Source organism: Ceratina calcarata, unplaced genomic scaffold, assembly GCF_001652005.2.
Source record: "Ceratina calcarata isolate Rehan_Ccalc_2016 unplaced genomic scaffold, ASM165200v1 scaffold1, whole genome shotgun sequence".
Taxonomy (NCBI): Eukaryota; Metazoa; Arthropoda; class Insecta; order Hymenoptera; family Apidae; genus Ceratina; species Ceratina calcarata.
Genome location: NW_017130860.1, coordinates 1,385,421 through 1,401,262, shown reverse-complemented (window position 1 = coordinate 1,401,262; position 15,842 = coordinate 1,385,421). Strand labels below are relative to the sequence as shown.

Genomic DNA, 15,842 nt, shown 5'->3' with positions numbered 1-15,842 from the left:
ATGTAGAATAAGCGTGTCACATACTCAGCTAAAGTTTCATGTGCTTTCTTATAAATTTCTAATGCCTCTTCGGCAAATGCCTTCACATGGAAGTCCTCTTCAAACGATTTGATTTTCCTAATAGCCAAATAAGACTTGCTCTTTTTCCCAATGAATTCAACTTTTTGTTTCGCACCCTAAACATTGAAGGTACACATTCTTCAGATAACTGTTTGATCGAACGAACGATACTAAACATGAGTATATGATCACGTACTGCTTTAGTAATGGGTGAAAATTTGCCATCACCCTCTGGAACGACGTAAGTCTCAAATATTTGTGGTGTGGAGCTAATAAGAACAGGTCTCTCTTGCCAGTTTCTCTGAGGTAAAATCCCATGTCTTTTTAATCGTGATCGAAATCTCTCCTGCACCACCTCCTCGTTGCTATCATCAAAATCGGGCAGCTCGATCTTAATAAACTTCATTGCCCTTTCTTTTCGATACTTTGGATTAAAATGCTTCTTTATATTTCTGACTTGTTGAGAAGGGTCATTAACAACTGGGTAATTAATAGGACCCAACATTAAAGGCAAATTATTCTGAAAGACAGAGTTCATCTCACAAATCAAAAGTTCCTTCGGAATGAAAAACGTGCTATTACCTGCATGTATTTCCCAAAAATACAGACAGAATTCCTATATCTCGAAATCATTGTTGTTACTTGTTGTTTAGAGTTTACAACAGTTTACAAACAATTATAAAATAAAAGCAGAAGGGTTATATTCTCAATCCAACCTTGCTCTTCATGACCCAACCATGCCTTGCTCGGCTTTGCTAGCCCCCCACTATTGACAGAAGATGATGGTTTAGCCGAGCAGCTGAGCTGTCACCTACACTTCGTCAGCTCATGCCCCGAGGTTATATTTCTTATTTAAATTAAAGATTCACTTCATTCCAGATGTTATATAAGCAATAAATAATAACATCAATAAACCGACAAATGTATTATTTAAATAAAAAATGGACATCGAGACTGAGAATGTTATAAAGCTCGTATTTCCAAGTGGCATTCCAGGTGATTTGCTTTTACTGCAATAATATTATATTTAATGTTTGTCTAACACTTTATCCTCGATATTCATTCGAAATGGTATATCATTTTTTCAGAATCATGGAAGGAAAATCCAGAATTTTATCAATACTTATCTAAACTTGGTGGCTACGATGTTGATCAACTGAGTAAGGCATTTTTCAAATCATAATTGTGTTACTTAAAGCAAAATTTAACTTGTAGTTGCTCTTTAGGTAAGGAACCAGATCATTTAAATGATGAAAAGGCTTCAGTATTGCAAACTACCCAAGAGCTAGTGTTTACAAACTATAAAACTTTCATTCAAACTGCAGAAAGTTCCAGGGAGATATTTAAACAAGTAATGATCTAACAAACTTCAATCGTTCTATTGAAACTATTAATGTACCAACTAATAGAAACATGTATTTTCAAGTTTAATGAAACAGAGAGTCATCTCAATGGGCTTGTACAAAAGATACCCAACTTTATGGAAAAGTGCCAGTCCTTCTGCGATAAATCGAAGGACATAAATACGCATAGAAGAATAAATAGTTTAACATTAACAAGAAATGCAGAATTACTCGAGATACTTGAAATGCCTCAGCTGATGGAATCCTGCTTGAGGAGCAATCAGTACAACGAAGCATTAGAGTTATCCCAATATGCTCGTCAATTAGGAGCTAAACATGGAGACATTCCAATCATATCGGTATGACACGCTTAGAAACCTAATCAAAAGTATAGCTCGTTTTATTCATTAATCAATTTAGTCCATAGTGGCAGAAATTGAAAGCAGTTGGTCTGGCATGGTAGGACAGGTTGTGGGTTCGTTGAGAGGAGATCTGCCACTCGCAAGATGTTTGCAACTTGTCGGATTATTGAGATCAATGGACGCGTTTACAGAGCCAGAATTACGTATTAAATTTTTGCAGGCTCGCGACAGCTGGTTACAAAGTTTGTTGAGCGCGATCCCCAAAGATGACCGTAAGTTAATCTTACGAATAGTTACTCTGTTCAGAATTTAATAATACTTGTCTTCGAACAGCTAATATCCATATAACGAAAACAATAGAATTATCGAGGATACACTTGTTTAATATAATTACGCAATATAAAGCGATGTTCAACGATGATGAGTTGATAATACCGGGAAGAGACCCAACAGTAAACGAGTGCGCTATATTCTATCACTGGATCGAAGAAAAAGTATGTTAAACTTTTTGTTTTATTTGGATATCATTTAATAATTTGTCTCTTTCTCAGATATCACAATTTCTAACGACTCTGGAACAAGATTTGCCCGGTGTTACATCGATAGATTCTATTTTAGGCCAGTGTACATATTTCGGTTTATCGTTCGGTAGAGTAGGTGCTGATTTCACTGGTCGAATGTCCGATATATTTGTACGCGTTATTCGCGAAAAGTTCGATGCCAGTATCCGTAAGGCAACAAAGAAATTTGAGAAAGATATGGAATCTTTTACACTTATTAATAAAACGCAAAGGACCAATATTAAAATGGCTACTAGTGTTAAGTCAGTAAGTAATTATTTATATTACTGCACATTTGCGTTTACGATTTTCAACATGACAAGAAACTGTGTTTTAGGAAAGTCCACCAGAACAATTGGTAGAATTCTATCCGTTAGCTGAATATTGTAACGGACTTGTATCTACTTTTAATGAAATAAGGCTTTGCCCGCCCATAGCACTTTCCGTCGTTTGTACAAAGACTCTGCAGGATTCCTTACGGAATGTAGCGAAGGCTATTTTACTGTTTTATAAACAAGAACAGCAAGTAAGATCATTACTCTCACTTTGTGTTTCTCTTATAATTTGATTAATTATACAGATAACGCGTTCCTTTCACAGGCTTTCGCAGCTTCAGAAAGGGAGAACATGCTGCGATTTATAGAATGCCTGAGTGAACAATTAATTCCTTATGTGCAATACTGTATTCACGCTATTTTCCCACCGAGCCAAACTGCGATTCACTTGGGAGTTTCGGAAAATCTGCTGCAAACGGAGGTAGGAAAATCGTACTCATATGAAATGTAACAAATATAAGAAAATTATTTTAAGAATTGCGCGTGATTTCTTTACAGGGAATTACGTATTTAAACAGAGAAAATATTTTGGAACCATTGGCTCCTTTACTGCCGATTTCAAAAAATCCATCAGTTGCCAGCATGCAAACATTAGGGCTGCTGAAGATTGAATCAAGTTCGTCAGAACAGATGGAAATAAATGCAACTGCTGCACAGTTGGAGAAGTTGAGATTTTCAGAATCGCATTCGGCTGCAGAACAGAAAATTGAAGCTGCTGATGTTGGAAATATTAATGCAAATCAAAATAGATAATTGTACATTTTCATCTCCATCTCAAGATTATTGTATGCAGCCTTGTAAATAAAGAAAATAATTTTTTAATCCATGTCCTTTTTTTACTTAATATCCTCTCTTAAGTGCGTACTGCTATATTCGTAGTACGTGTGAATAGTAACGTTGTGTGTGTGACCACGTGCTTTCAGTCTCCCACAATTCTAAGGTTAAAACGTAGGGAAGTGATTTTCGTTCATGCGAGAATTATGACTAAAAAGAAGTTTAGACATTTGGGTGAATGGAAACCATTGAACTTGGAAGGTTCTGTACTTTCCGGTGATGTTGATGGTTTAATCGGTATCGAGGAGTTAACCGATTACAAATTAGAACATGAATATGATAAAAGAAAGATTGTAATTAGTAATGGTAAAAGTAGCAACCAGACAGCTAAGGTAAAACCATATTTCGTTAGAGACTTTATTCCATAAAAGATTTTAACTAAATTAGGTTTATAGGTATCACCAAAACGTAAACTTTCTAATAGATGGCAAGAGGAAGACGTAGATACTAATGAATCACGAAAGAAAGCAAAAGTACCGAAATCTCAACAAGTAAATCATAAAGGAACGAATAATAAGAAAAGAGTGAAAGATCCACTTCCTACAAATGAAATACATAAATCTGAAGATGATCTGAATGAAAGTGATGACGATGAGAATGTTCCTGATATGCAACAGTGGAGTATGTTAGGTGTACCAACGCCTGTACTAAAGGCATTGAAGGATCAACAATTTTATCAGCCTACACCTATTCAAGCTTTAACTCTGCCACCGGCAATATTGGGACACAGAGATATCCTGGGTGCTGCTGAAACTGGCAGTGGAAAGACGTTAGCATTTGGCATACCAATTATAAATGGTATCTTAGAATTAAAGAATAAGGACTCGGATAAATCAGATGCAGAATCTAGTTCAGCCAGTACAAATATTGTGAACAAAGGTTGGATTTGTTCAGACACTAAAGTTGAACAGGATGAAGATAGTTCTTTGGAATCTGATTACGAGGAAGAAGATGTAAATGAAAATAGTGTAGGCTGTGTACGTGTAATTAATAATGTCGAATTAGAGAAACCACGGAATTATGCAAGCAAACCTCTGTACGCGTTAATATTGACCCCAACTCGTGAATTGGCTATTCAGATTAAAGATCATTTGTCCAAAGCAGTCAAGTATACAGATATAAAAGTAAGTGTTTACAACGTATGAATGAAATACGAAGGATGTATTGTTGAGAATTGATGTTCTTTAGATAGCAGTGGTATTAGGAGGAATGGCTGCAGTTAAGCAAGAGAGACTATTAAGCAAAGGTCCTGAGATCGTAATTGCTACACCTGGTAGATTGTGGGAATTGATTCAGCAGGGCAACCCACATCTCAGTCAAGTGGATTCTGTCAAGTACGTTTCCTTAAGAAAATAGTCGTATGAATTTTATATGTTCGTCTAATCACAAAATAGGTATTTGGCTATTGATGAAACAGACAGAATGTTAGAAAGGGGCCATTTCCTAGAATTGCAACAATTGTTGGAGAAGATAAATACTAATGAAAAAATGTCGAACGCGAGGCAAACATTCGTATTCTCTGCCACGTTAACTATGGTCCACGATATTCCAGAATACTTGCAGAGGAAAAAGAGAAAACACGTCAAGAGTCGAATACACAAGCTTACGTCCGGTCAAAAGTTACAAAAGATTATGGACTTGGTGGGAATTAAGAATCCGAAAATCGTTGACGTTACAAAAGAATCAGGTGCGTCTCTCATATGAAAAAGCATTTGATACAGTGAACAGCATATAATTTTACAGGTACCGCGAGCAATCTAACGGAGTGTCGAATAGCGTGTACGATAGATCACAAAGATTATTATTTGTATTACTTTTTGAAAAGACACGCCGGCAGAACGTTAGTGTTCTGTAACAGCATCGGTTGCGTAAAACGCTTGGCTACACTTTTCGGTATACTCGAATGTAAACCATTACCATTGCACGCGAGTATGGCGCAAAGGCAGCGATTAAAGAACTTGGAAAGGTAAATACCATTGCAATTGAATTTAATTCTTGAATGATGGAGAAAAAATTGTAGGTTTCAAGCGGACGAGGACGGACTGTTGATAGCTACCGATGTAGCCGCGAGAGGTTTAGATATTCCAAACGTCGAGCACGTGATACATTATCAAGTTCCCAGAACGAGCGAGGTATGTAAAATTAAACGACTCGACGTTTGCAAATATACATTTTGAATATTTTTTAGAGCTACGTGCATCGAAGTGGACGAACAGCGAGAGCGCAGAAAGAAGGCATAACTGTTCTTATGATGGAACCGTCGGAAAAACAAAATTACAGTAAATTGTGTAGAACTCTCGGTCGTAGTAAGTGAAAGAATCAAAAAATTTCACATCCAATAACTTGCGTTCAATTCTTACGTAATTGTTTGAATTTTAGCGGAAGACTTACCCATGTTCCCTGTGGTCGATCGGCTGCTGATTGCTGTTAAGGAAAGGGTTGATATTGCCCGAGAAATTGACAAGTTGGAGTTGAGAAGTCGCAGGGATAATTCACAAAAGGGCTGGCTACGCAAGGCAGTTGAAGACATGGATTTGGTTCTGGAAGAGGACGAAGAGTAAAATTTATTATCATGATACAAAATAGGAAGGATCGCTGGTATATTCTTGGTGCGAGAAACAATTTTATTTTTCAGGGAATTAGCGTCGGATATAAAGGAGACAGCAGATTTGAAGCATCAATTGAAAGTAAAGAAGCGACAATTGGCATCTCTTATGTCGAAACCGCTGTTTCCAAAAGGATTTTCAGGGAAATATCCTGACATTAATGTAGAATTAAAAATGAACGAGAATAATCAGAAAGCCGTGGATATCATGAAGAAAGTAATAGAAGAAATTCCAAGGAAAAAGAAAGAAAGAAATAAGAAATCTTCAGGCGCGAGGAGACTATTTAAAACTAAATCTTCGAAAAGGAAAAAAGTATAATTTGTATTTTTCTATGCAAAATAAAGATGTTCATATTCTTTACGCACATTCGTTTTATTTCTTTGCATCCGATTTCCATCCATCCGATATTTTTCAACTTTCGGTCTTCCTCAAAACTGTATCCATTCTCGTCACTACCGTTAGTACGTATGGCAAAGATATTTACAAGCAATTATTATTATTTACTCCGTACGATGTTTTCTATATACTATAATACAAGGTCAACCGCCATTCATAGACCGTGAATCGTCGCGCGCGAACAGGTGTCCGAAACGCATCGAAGTCAACAGTGGCAACAACGATAAAGCAGCCTATCAATTAAGTCGACAGAAAACAAAGAACGGGTTCTGGGTCACTAAACACAGCCGGTTAACTTAAACGTACGCGATAAACTAACGAACTTGCGTGCTTAAAATATCGTGTTATATATAACTTCGTCCTCCGTGGTGATAATTGAATCGATTTGCTCGCTCGTCGCCATCGAATTCGCATAGGCGTATCGATTATCGTTAATGATCCTCGTCGATAGAGCCCCCGGCGAATCACGGCCCTTCACTACAATTTTTATCCTCGCCATTACGTGACTGCCGGGACACCTTTGGACCTTGGAGACCGCGTCGTCACAAATTTCTGCGTAAATATCGTCTGTTTTGGTCAACTTGGGAAACGATGGCACGGGCGTGAGGCTGTCTCTAACGCGTGAGTAATTTGGCTGCAACTCTACGTTACTTGGCATCTCTAAAACACTCGTGGACGCCGACCGTTGTACCGGTTGTTTCGAACAGTTTGATTGTGACGGGTGAGAGGTAGTTTCCGGTTCCAGGCTGGAGTATCTTTCGTGGCAACGCATTGCGATTTCGGGTTTAATTGCGAACGTAAACGAAGCTGACTTCTTCGCGGGATTCCTGCCGCGACTACCTTGGGCGAATTTCGATATCTTATCCAAGAAGCCGGTACGACAATTTTGGCGCGTTTGACTCTTTTCGCGCACAGTGCTCTTCTTCAGGTGTTCAAGACCGTTCTTCAAACTTTGCAGGATAGGCGTTGTTTCTGTCTTCGGCTTAATCTTCTTCAAGTGCATCTCTTTGAGGTCCTCGCCAACTGGATGCAGTTTTAGTGGTGCTACTCGTGGTTCCGTTGCACGATCGCCGACAGCCCGGCTAAAGTTAAAAAAACAGGTTAAGATCAATATGTATTTTTTCAATATTAGTACATTTGCTCGGTATAAGTTTGTGACCATTTTCTATTGCTCGCACAATAATTGTTCACGATATATTGAATCGGCAAGGAAGTAATCTCGGTTCTTATAATACTACGCATTTGTAAAACCGAAATCACTTTCTTGCCAAGCCAGTAGAATGTTTATTTGTTTTTCGAGTTTTTCAATGATAGAACATTGGCTTACCTGCAGGCGGATAGCAAGCGTTGCATTTTTGGCGAAGCCAGAAGCCTAGCTTCCGATGGGTAGCCTAATCGTGCTCTTTTGACTCTAGGTGCACCGTTCCCGGTGACAACCAACTCGAGCATTTCGGGATTATGCACCGGCCGTTCCGGAACGATGCATCCTAAAACAATCGGACCTCGCGTCGAGCTTTCCAGTTGCATCAGGCCACCGTATTCCCTCGGCAGTGGTACGGGCAGAGGACCAGCGATCAAACGAACCTGAAGACATCAACGGTGAGTCAATTGCTTGCATGCTGAATATGCTTTAATATTGCTTGATTCGACTCGCAAGTTGTTTCTATGTTTAAAATAGGACACAAGACAAAATGTCTGTGTTCTTAACAAATTAAAAAGTATTCTTGTACTGTACACTTGAATTTAAATAAGAGAAATTAGAGAGGGAGAGAGAATATTTACCCTGAGAGGTAGCGGTCTTTTTGCGAGATGATGCAGTTTGTATAATACCGCGTCGCTGCCGGTGTCGATGCTCCCGTTTTGGCAAACAGCATAAAATTCTCCCCTCGCCGACAAAGGTGCAAACACCTCGCGACCGTGCGGATCCAAACACTGCGCGTACTGATCCTTTTCAGAGGAGCTACCGGAAATTCCGAAGGAAACCGTAGTACACTTCCTCGTGTCTTGAAACACGGCTATTAACCGCAGAATCTCCCCTGCTCTAATCGTGGTCTTTGTGTAATGAGCTCGTAAATTGCCATTCTCTGAAAACGAACAGAGAGTTTTCATTTTAATACAAGTTAGAGAAATGTTACACTGATCGAAAGTACAAGATATTTTTTAGTTTTGTGAACTATAAAAGTACAGCCTATTTAGTAGACTAGAAAGATACATATTGCTTTGCACTTTCACAAGTTCGGATTTGTTTTCACTACTAATTTATCACGCTCGTTGCATGATAACTATTTTATATGTCTTATTATAAGTGAAAACCCAAGATCAAAGAAAATCATTGCGCAACTAATCTTGTGATTACTCGCGCCTGCAGTGAAAGGCGTTGATATACTGCTAATTGCATAATACATGTAATTGAGGCGCGATGATTATTTTATTATACTTGATGTGTTTGTATTTCTAATACGTTCTGTGTTTAAATTATCTTTCCGTATGTTTATAAACTTGTGTTTGAATGACTCAAGTGTAAAAGGGAAGATCATCGTAGATATTTTTGAAACAGTTCCGATTGCGGCTAAACCATTTGTGACCGCAGGTAGAATTCCCGCTGTTTGCGGTTCACGATTTGCGGTCGTAAAGCTTTCCTCGCGTTTCGTCTCGGTTTAGAATTGAGGCCGAATTCGAGAACAGAAATCATCAAGGTTTCAATGTTCTGTAATAATTTTACACTACAGAGATCAATAGAACTGGAAAAGATTGAGCTACAATCTTAATTTCGTTCAGTGTAGTTAAACAAGTGAAATAAGACGGTTTAAGTCAGACACAATAGACGTATTTACGACGTTGACTCTGAATAGAGGATTTTATTTTATCTATAGAGTAGATTGAAAATTGATAGTCCCACTTGTAAAACAGAAACGGACACTTAGAGTTTTTGTATCACGCCTCTTATATCATTGGCTTGCGCACTTCCGTTACTGCATACGCCGTTTAACTTTCTACTACCATTCACAACATATAATTTGCGCATTCCGCGTATTTATCCTTTTTGTCGAGTCAAGGTATCAATGCTGTATATGCATTTGGGTCAAGAACATCGGTACTTAGTACGCTCGTGTGTGTTATTATTTCATTATTTTTTGTGCCTTTTACTTATTTTCACAGTACTCGCATTTATTTTTATCCTACGACGATTTCTTGACACTTTTCTTATCATGAGGTTTTTTATATTTCTATTTTTCTTGATGAGTATTTTTCACTTACCCATTTTCGAGTGAGTCAAGATATACGCCCTCAAAGGTGCAGCCAGAAGGAACGCTGGTACCCCGGCGCGCACCAGGGAATCCACTCTTCTGTACACTCTCGCGTTGCCCGTTGCATTATTACCAGATATCACAGAAAACCATCCTGGAAATAATAGGCTCAATTGAAAAAACATCGTTGAAAAAAAATCAATGATGGAAAGACAGAAGTAATTCTGTCTTTAGATTTTTTAAAATTGTAATTAGAGAAAGGAATGTCGCGTGACAATATTTTAAGGGAGAGGTTCTTGTAGAAGCATTAGGCGTGCGGGAATAACACTTTCTACGATTGAATGCAAATCTCGCTAGTCAATTGGCCAGAGAGTAATGTTATTCAGACTTGGGAGCATTGATGACTGTCCGTAACGTGCCGGTGTAATTTATTAATAAGGGAACTGACATTTACACTTCGTTATTATTGCATTTTCTCTTCGTCGTTTACCCTGCCCCCAATTCGTGAGAAACATGAACTTTAAGTACATATGATAGTAAAAATTTAGAACCTCGCGCTCTTTCATTTATTTTTATTTATAATAGACTGTCACACAGATGTGTGAGAGAAAAATTTTAGTATCCCTGATGTAAATCAGCCAGCAGATTTTTCAATATCGAACAGGATTTACGTTCAAGTCCGGCGAGCGTAAAAACGGTCAGCGGTATTAACAGTCGTCGGGTACGAGTACTCAATTACCCGGGACTCTTACAAAGTCGTGCGTGGACAGTATAAGTTACGGGACGCCAAACAAAATACCTCGCAGTTTACCGTCTCGTGACGTTAACAGGCTTTGTTTCGCAGTATATTACGCGCAAGTAATTCGCGCGTTATATAGGCCGGTCGAAACGACGACCGGCATGCCTGAATTATATTGCACCCTCACGTGCGCGTGCACGCATGTACAGGCTGATTCAGCAAATCTTCCACAATCTGACAAATCAATGTTTTTAACATAAAGACGATTTGTACAATAAGTGATGCTATGCTTCGTATAATATTAGATATAATAGTTGACGCATTAATTGATAGATTTGTTATAACAATCTATGCAGCAATTGATATCTTTACTCATTTCATCACAAAAAATCTGCAGTTTAATTAATCGTATACTCGAATCATGCAGAATTTGTGAACGATCCTGTAGAGTGCGTGTCCAGCTACTATGCCGCACGTATGGGTAACGAGAAACGTGAGAAGAATTATAACGAGACGCTTTTAAATTATAGTTAATCTGACGAGCGAATGCGGTGTGTGGCCTCGTATACGCTGTGTATATAAAATTAACGTCGCGTTGTTAGTAGAGCCCGAGCACGAGTAATAGCGATACAGTTTGAGTAGAACTAAAACGCGGCGAGCCCTCTTTTGACTCCTGCCGTTCTGCTATGCCAGAGGAAAGACATCGATGCGTGGTGCGCGGCTCTTTCGCCGAGCAATTAGCGAATGCCACGCAATTTCCAATGGAACACGCCGGAAACAGTTTGGTTTTCTTCTGACTATAATTGGTCGCGTTCTTCGGTTTGCCTTTACCGGGGCTTAGGAATGTGGTTATTGCTTCTCCCTTTGATTTATTCTCAGATTTACGCATTTTCATTTTCCAAAAACCTATTCCTCTTGCCAATAGTACTGCATTTGATGCTTCATAGAATTCTTACGTTCCATTAAAAAATCAGAGTAGTGAATCTAACAACGATTGAATGGATACATCGACGTCTACAAAGAAACAGATAATATACAGGGAATTTTTTCTACAGTTTTATACGTTCCTCTTGAAACAGAGTGAGTGATTTTTCTAACGAGTTATAGTCGGGGTACGCGTTCTGTGTACGAGAGGGATAATGTCGTCTAACGGTATGCAGAACGAATCGTAAAGTAATAAAGATTTTTCCCCATCGAGTTTATCATTCGTTTGGTTTCTTCGCGAGAGTTCTTCAGAACCATTCCGGTTGATGGCCCTTTCGCCTGATGGCCAGGATCGCGCGTTTTGTTTCTCGTTTCAATTTGTCCCCTTCGCGTATCTAGGAATCGACCGCAACGATCCGAGGAAGAAACGAAATATCGGCCGGCCTTCCTGGTATCGCGGCGGCGGCATTATCCGTGTTTTGCTACGTTCCTCGCGAGATCGAAGTTGCCGTTATGTCATTCGTAACGGGCTTCCACGCCGCGTCCACCTCTCGCAGGAAACTGTGTGTTCGTGACGTTGGTAATATCCGAACCGGGTGGGCGTGTAGGACTTGGCGATTTACGAACGTTCATTTCGCATTTACCGCGCTCAACATTTTTCACTCGTAGATTGTAAATAACGCGTAATACGCCGTTTCTATCCTCGCTAATTCACGGCCGCTAACGCCTTTCGTTATGCCGCAGTAGCTCATTATTATCGCATGCATTCGGGAAAAGTGAAGGGTGAACTTTATATGGGAGTCGCAGAGGATGTTTTACAGCGAAAAATAATTTACTCATTATCATTAACAAACGTAAATACAGCTTGGGCGAGGGTTGTGGGTCACTCGGTTATTACATGTTTCAGAAGACAGTTTTATTTCCCAAGTTCTCGAGCATCTCTTGATCTGGGATGGGACTCCTGGGAAAAAGTAGTCTTGGACTTGAAATAAATCGGTGATTCGCGTTCCGTCGCGGTTGGTGGTCCGCCGAAGAAGGACAAAGGGATGCAGCATTTAGTAGGAAGGAAACGCAGGCGGCGTGTTTCGGTTCGAGTGCAAAAAGCGTTCCAAAGTTCGATAGGCAGCAGCGCGCCCCGCGGCGGTAATAGCGGAGGCAGCAACGGGGACACGGTAGCTGAGAGCGGTTTCTGCTGATCGAAGGTCGGCTGGTTCTTTTGGTCGTCGCTAATTGATTTAAGAATGCCGCCCCGATGCGAATGCACGCACGGGGAGAGCCATCGAATCCTCCGTCCTGGAATGCCTCTCCTCCAGACGACCCTAACCGTGAGGCCTAAATCTCCCCCGTTGCTCTTCCTTTTTGATACCAACCGAACACGAACTGTGCATTTGGTCAACGAGACTCCTTTTTCGATTCTAGATTGCGCGTCGTAGTCCCGAGATTATTTACCTAGCTCCAACGATTTAAAAGAATCTCCTTTTGGTTGGGTAATTTATCATTGGACGATCCTTTTTTTATACGTCTGATATAAATAATTCAAAATTACTTGTGCCGTTTTTATAATTATTTCGATCGCACAGGCGCCCAAGTGTGCAAGATGCTTGAGAACTTGCACTCCGGAAAAGAAACGTGTACTTGTCGTAATCAACAAAGAATTACACAAGCGGTCTTCCTTCACTTTCCATTTCCACGCCCGCATCCGACTCGGCCGTCTGCGGGTTCAGATTGCGATCGAAGGAGATTGTCGTATCCGTTGGAAAAGCTCGATGGAAAGTCGACGAGTCGCGTGAACCCGGTAGCAGCTTCCTCCGCATCCACTTCCTTAATTAGACTACCAATTACGCAATTAATCAGATAATTGCTTGGGTTTCCGATTAATTATTCGTTGCCGTAATGCTTTCCTATGAGAGTTCAGCCCTGTCAAAGTCAGTGTCAGGGTACCAAATAATGCATTCGCCTTTTCTTCATTCATTTTTCTAAAGCGAACCTCTGTTCTTTCCAAAGAATGAACATTTGAAAGACAGAAATTATCACACATCAATTGGGATTTAGATCAAATTGTGTTGCTAGTTTCTCAGATAAAGAATCTTACGCACATGTGAAAATGAGTCAGGTTGCATTCTTTTTTTTTTTAAATTCGAAAGTGACACATCGGTGGTTCACGTATGGAATGCATTGCAAAACGGAACCGTTTGCAGCACGTGTCCGGGTTCAGCCGGACATGGATACTGAATAGAGCCATGCTAGAAATCCCGAGTACAGTAGAAGAACCAGATGTTCGCGTGATCCAGGTGCGCCAGCGTCACAGTGTAACACTCCTCAAGGATTAATTCCACCTCGGACATTTCTGAAAGGGACCCTCCCTTCGATTCAAAAGCAGATGTTAGTTTCTTTTCAAACTTGAACCTCCTTCATCCTCTTATGGTCAACAGATACCATCTCTAGGGAAGGATAGAACGGTCGGGAACGAAAAGACAAACGTGTGCAAAAGAAGAACAAGTATTTAATTAGACGTTATTTGATAGCAAACGATTAAAATATCCTACGATTAGAACTGGTATCATCGTTAATCGTCGACCTACCATAAGATCTATGCTTCTTGATACACAGTACCGTAACGTCCATATTTCATATAGTACGCAAGACGCGCCGATACATCTTGATAATGTATCTCCCCTTCGTTTTGTAATGTTGACGATTTTTTCGCAATTTCGCGACACCCAACCGGATCTACAATACTTCACGTTTCCCTTTCAAACGTTTATCCATTTCTCGTCAAAACCCATTGTGTTTAAACTGTGCAACATTTTCTGCGAATCTGTTTCCACATCCGTCGCGGATTTTCACCGAATCCTTGTTTGCCGTCACGACAGGATTTACCGTTGCTCAGGCAAGTTATTGCAGTTTTTTGTCGTTAAACGTTTCCTGGTAATGTTTGAGCACCGGCGAAAGAAGCTTTTTAAATGCCATCAGCCACTTGTAAAAAAAAATGGATCGGAAGTGCAGCGTGAAAACTGGCTAGTTCGCTTGGAACATTAATCACTGCGCAATTGCTGAAAGTGGCGTGCAGTGGGATAATAATTAGATGGAAAACGGCTCGTCTAAACGTCTTTAAAACGGAGCAAACGGGTCAGTAACTTGCTCGTCGAATAGGTTTTTAATTACGCGGGATCTCGATAATGGTTTTACACGCAATTTCGATTGTAAAACACTGGGTGATAATTATTTTCGATAACGTTGCCACGAACGCGCTTTATATTTCGTAACGTCACGGTCGGCGAGTAACGATCACGGATATTCCTCTCGCCTGCGTTAACTTTTAGGTAAGGGATCCTTCTACGAATCGAAAAAAGGTGTAGACAGTTTCAGGAGGAAATAACAGTGCGGTGGAATCGTGGCTCTTTTCAATAATAATAAAGAAAGGAACCTATGAATCCTTTGATTGGTTCAGTTTCTCATTTATGGCCTGAGAGAAATTAGACACCGCAGACAGACCGATTGAAAGACAATTGGTTCCTGTCTCCCATTTCGACAGGAAGTAATAACTGTTATTTAAAATGCTACATCCATGATTGATGTAAACTAAGATTTTTTGCTCAAGATCCTCGTGTATCAAGATTGTAGTTGATCATGCAGATATTTAATTTCTAACAAGTTACTTATACGCAGGTAAATTAGCACTGTACTTGAGCTAGTTTTTCTTATACCCCGGATTACTGCGATATTCATAATTTCCGTTGAGTATGATGAAATTATTTTCATTCAACTTAATACATGTTCCTAATTAAATCTGAGAAACATGTTCCGAAAAACGAATTTTAATTCATTTGACATCCGGACTTTCTGCTGCACAACTGTTAAGGTAGTTAAAATAGATGGCCGTAATTAGGTACATCCTTATTCCATTTTCTTTATTTTCGTAAAACGTTTCTATACCCAAACTGAATTAACTTGTAATTAAGGATCGCTGTTAAGCGTAATAATGTTGCGATTACCGTTTATTCTTGCCTCTTTCAAAACACTTCTATTTTGCTCCTTCCTTATATCGAGCTAAGCATTTACCCAAGAAAATTGCTGATCATTTCTAAACCATAAGGAAATAATATCGAGTATCCTATTTGATGCAAATCGGTGATCCACTGTATCTTTCATTTTTCAAGTTCAACCGTATCAGAAAGTTTAAACGACGCGCTGTTGTGAAAAGGATAGGGAAAAATAGTAGGAATAGAGAAGAGGTTCTGTAATTGCATTTAATTCATCGGAAATTTCCAGGCCAGGGGTCGTTCGAAAGTAGCATTGTTACAGTCTATTGAACTTCTTCCTGTATCATTCATAATCAAACTTTCATGAACCGTTTTATTAATTGGAATCGTGATGCTCTTCACTAGAAACAAGCCTTCCTTTTCTTCTGACTTTTACCCATTTACACCTCTGT

General features: G+C 39.6%; 4 protein-coding genes across 5 annotated transcripts in view; 2 read left to right on the top strand and 2 right to left on the bottom strand.

The window, feature by feature from the left end:
* mRpL45 (mitochondrial ribosomal protein L45) overlaps window positions 1-809 on the bottom strand; it is a 4,440-nt gene extending 3,631 nt beyond the window's left edge. Inside the window, exons 1-3 of the mRNA XM_018031321.2 lie at window positions 643-809; window positions 257-580; window positions 25-176 (exon numbers count right to left, since the gene is read on the bottom strand). Coding sequence (XP_017886810.1) covers window positions 25-176; window positions 257-580; window positions 643-693 — 527 coding nt within the window. The 5' untranslated portion in view covers window positions 694-809. The remainder of the gene's footprint in view (window positions 1-24; window positions 177-256; window positions 581-642) is intronic.
* The window catches only part of Cog8 (conserved oligomeric Golgi complex subunit 8), a 5,520-nt gene extending 2,034 nt beyond the window's left edge, over window positions 1-3,486 (top strand). The window contains exons 2-11 of one of the 2 annotated variants that reach the window (XM_018031109.2): window positions 966-1,056; window positions 1,149-1,220; window positions 1,287-1,411; window positions 1,487-1,762; window positions 1,824-2,037; window positions 2,099-2,259; window positions 2,317-2,592; window positions 2,663-2,851; window positions 2,926-3,081; window positions 3,159-3,486. In XM_018031109.2, coding sequence (XP_017886598.1) covers window positions 1,002-1,056; window positions 1,149-1,220; window positions 1,287-1,411; window positions 1,487-1,762; window positions 1,824-2,037; window positions 2,099-2,259; window positions 2,317-2,592; window positions 2,663-2,851; window positions 2,926-3,081; window positions 3,159-3,413 — 1,779 coding nt within the window. In that variant the 5' untranslated portion in view covers window positions 966-1,001 and the 3' untranslated portion in view covers window positions 3,414-3,486. Of the gene's footprint in view, window positions 1-851; window positions 1,057-1,148; window positions 1,221-1,286; window positions 1,412-1,486; window positions 1,763-1,823; window positions 2,038-2,098; window positions 2,260-2,316; window positions 2,593-2,662; window positions 2,852-2,925; window positions 3,082-3,158 lie in introns of those variants that run through there. The other variant, XM_026813606.1, reaches the window with a different exon arrangement.
* An 83-nt stretch (window positions 3,487-3,569) lies between these two features.
* Window positions 3,570-6,464, top strand: LOC108623396 (ATP-dependent RNA helicase DDX24). Its single transcript, XM_018022264.2, has 9 exons — window positions 3,570-3,826; window positions 3,890-4,618; window positions 4,683-4,828; window positions 4,889-5,181; window positions 5,238-5,460; window positions 5,515-5,626; window positions 5,683-5,800; window positions 5,874-6,051; window positions 6,130-6,464. The coding sequence occupies exons 1-9, from the start codon at window positions 3,641-3,643 to the stop codon at window positions 6,416-6,418; spliced, it is 2,274 nt and encodes a 757-aa protein (XP_017877753.1). The 5' UTR covers window positions 3,570-3,640; the 3' UTR covers window positions 6,419-6,464.
* A 94-nt stretch (window positions 6,465-6,558) lies between these two features.
* The window catches only part of LOC108622192 (uncharacterized), a 16,841-nt gene continuing 7,557 nt past the window's right edge, over window positions 6,559-15,842 (bottom strand). The window contains exons 2-5 of the mRNA XM_018019938.2: window positions 9,755-9,898; window positions 8,279-8,580; window positions 7,824-8,080; window positions 6,559-7,578 (exon numbers count right to left, since the gene is read on the bottom strand). Coding sequence (XP_017875427.1) covers window positions 6,828-7,578; window positions 7,824-8,080; window positions 8,279-8,580; window positions 9,755-9,898 — 1,454 coding nt within the window. The 3' untranslated portion in view covers window positions 6,559-6,827. The remainder of the gene's footprint in view (window positions 7,579-7,823; window positions 8,081-8,278; window positions 8,581-9,754; window positions 9,899-15,842) is intronic.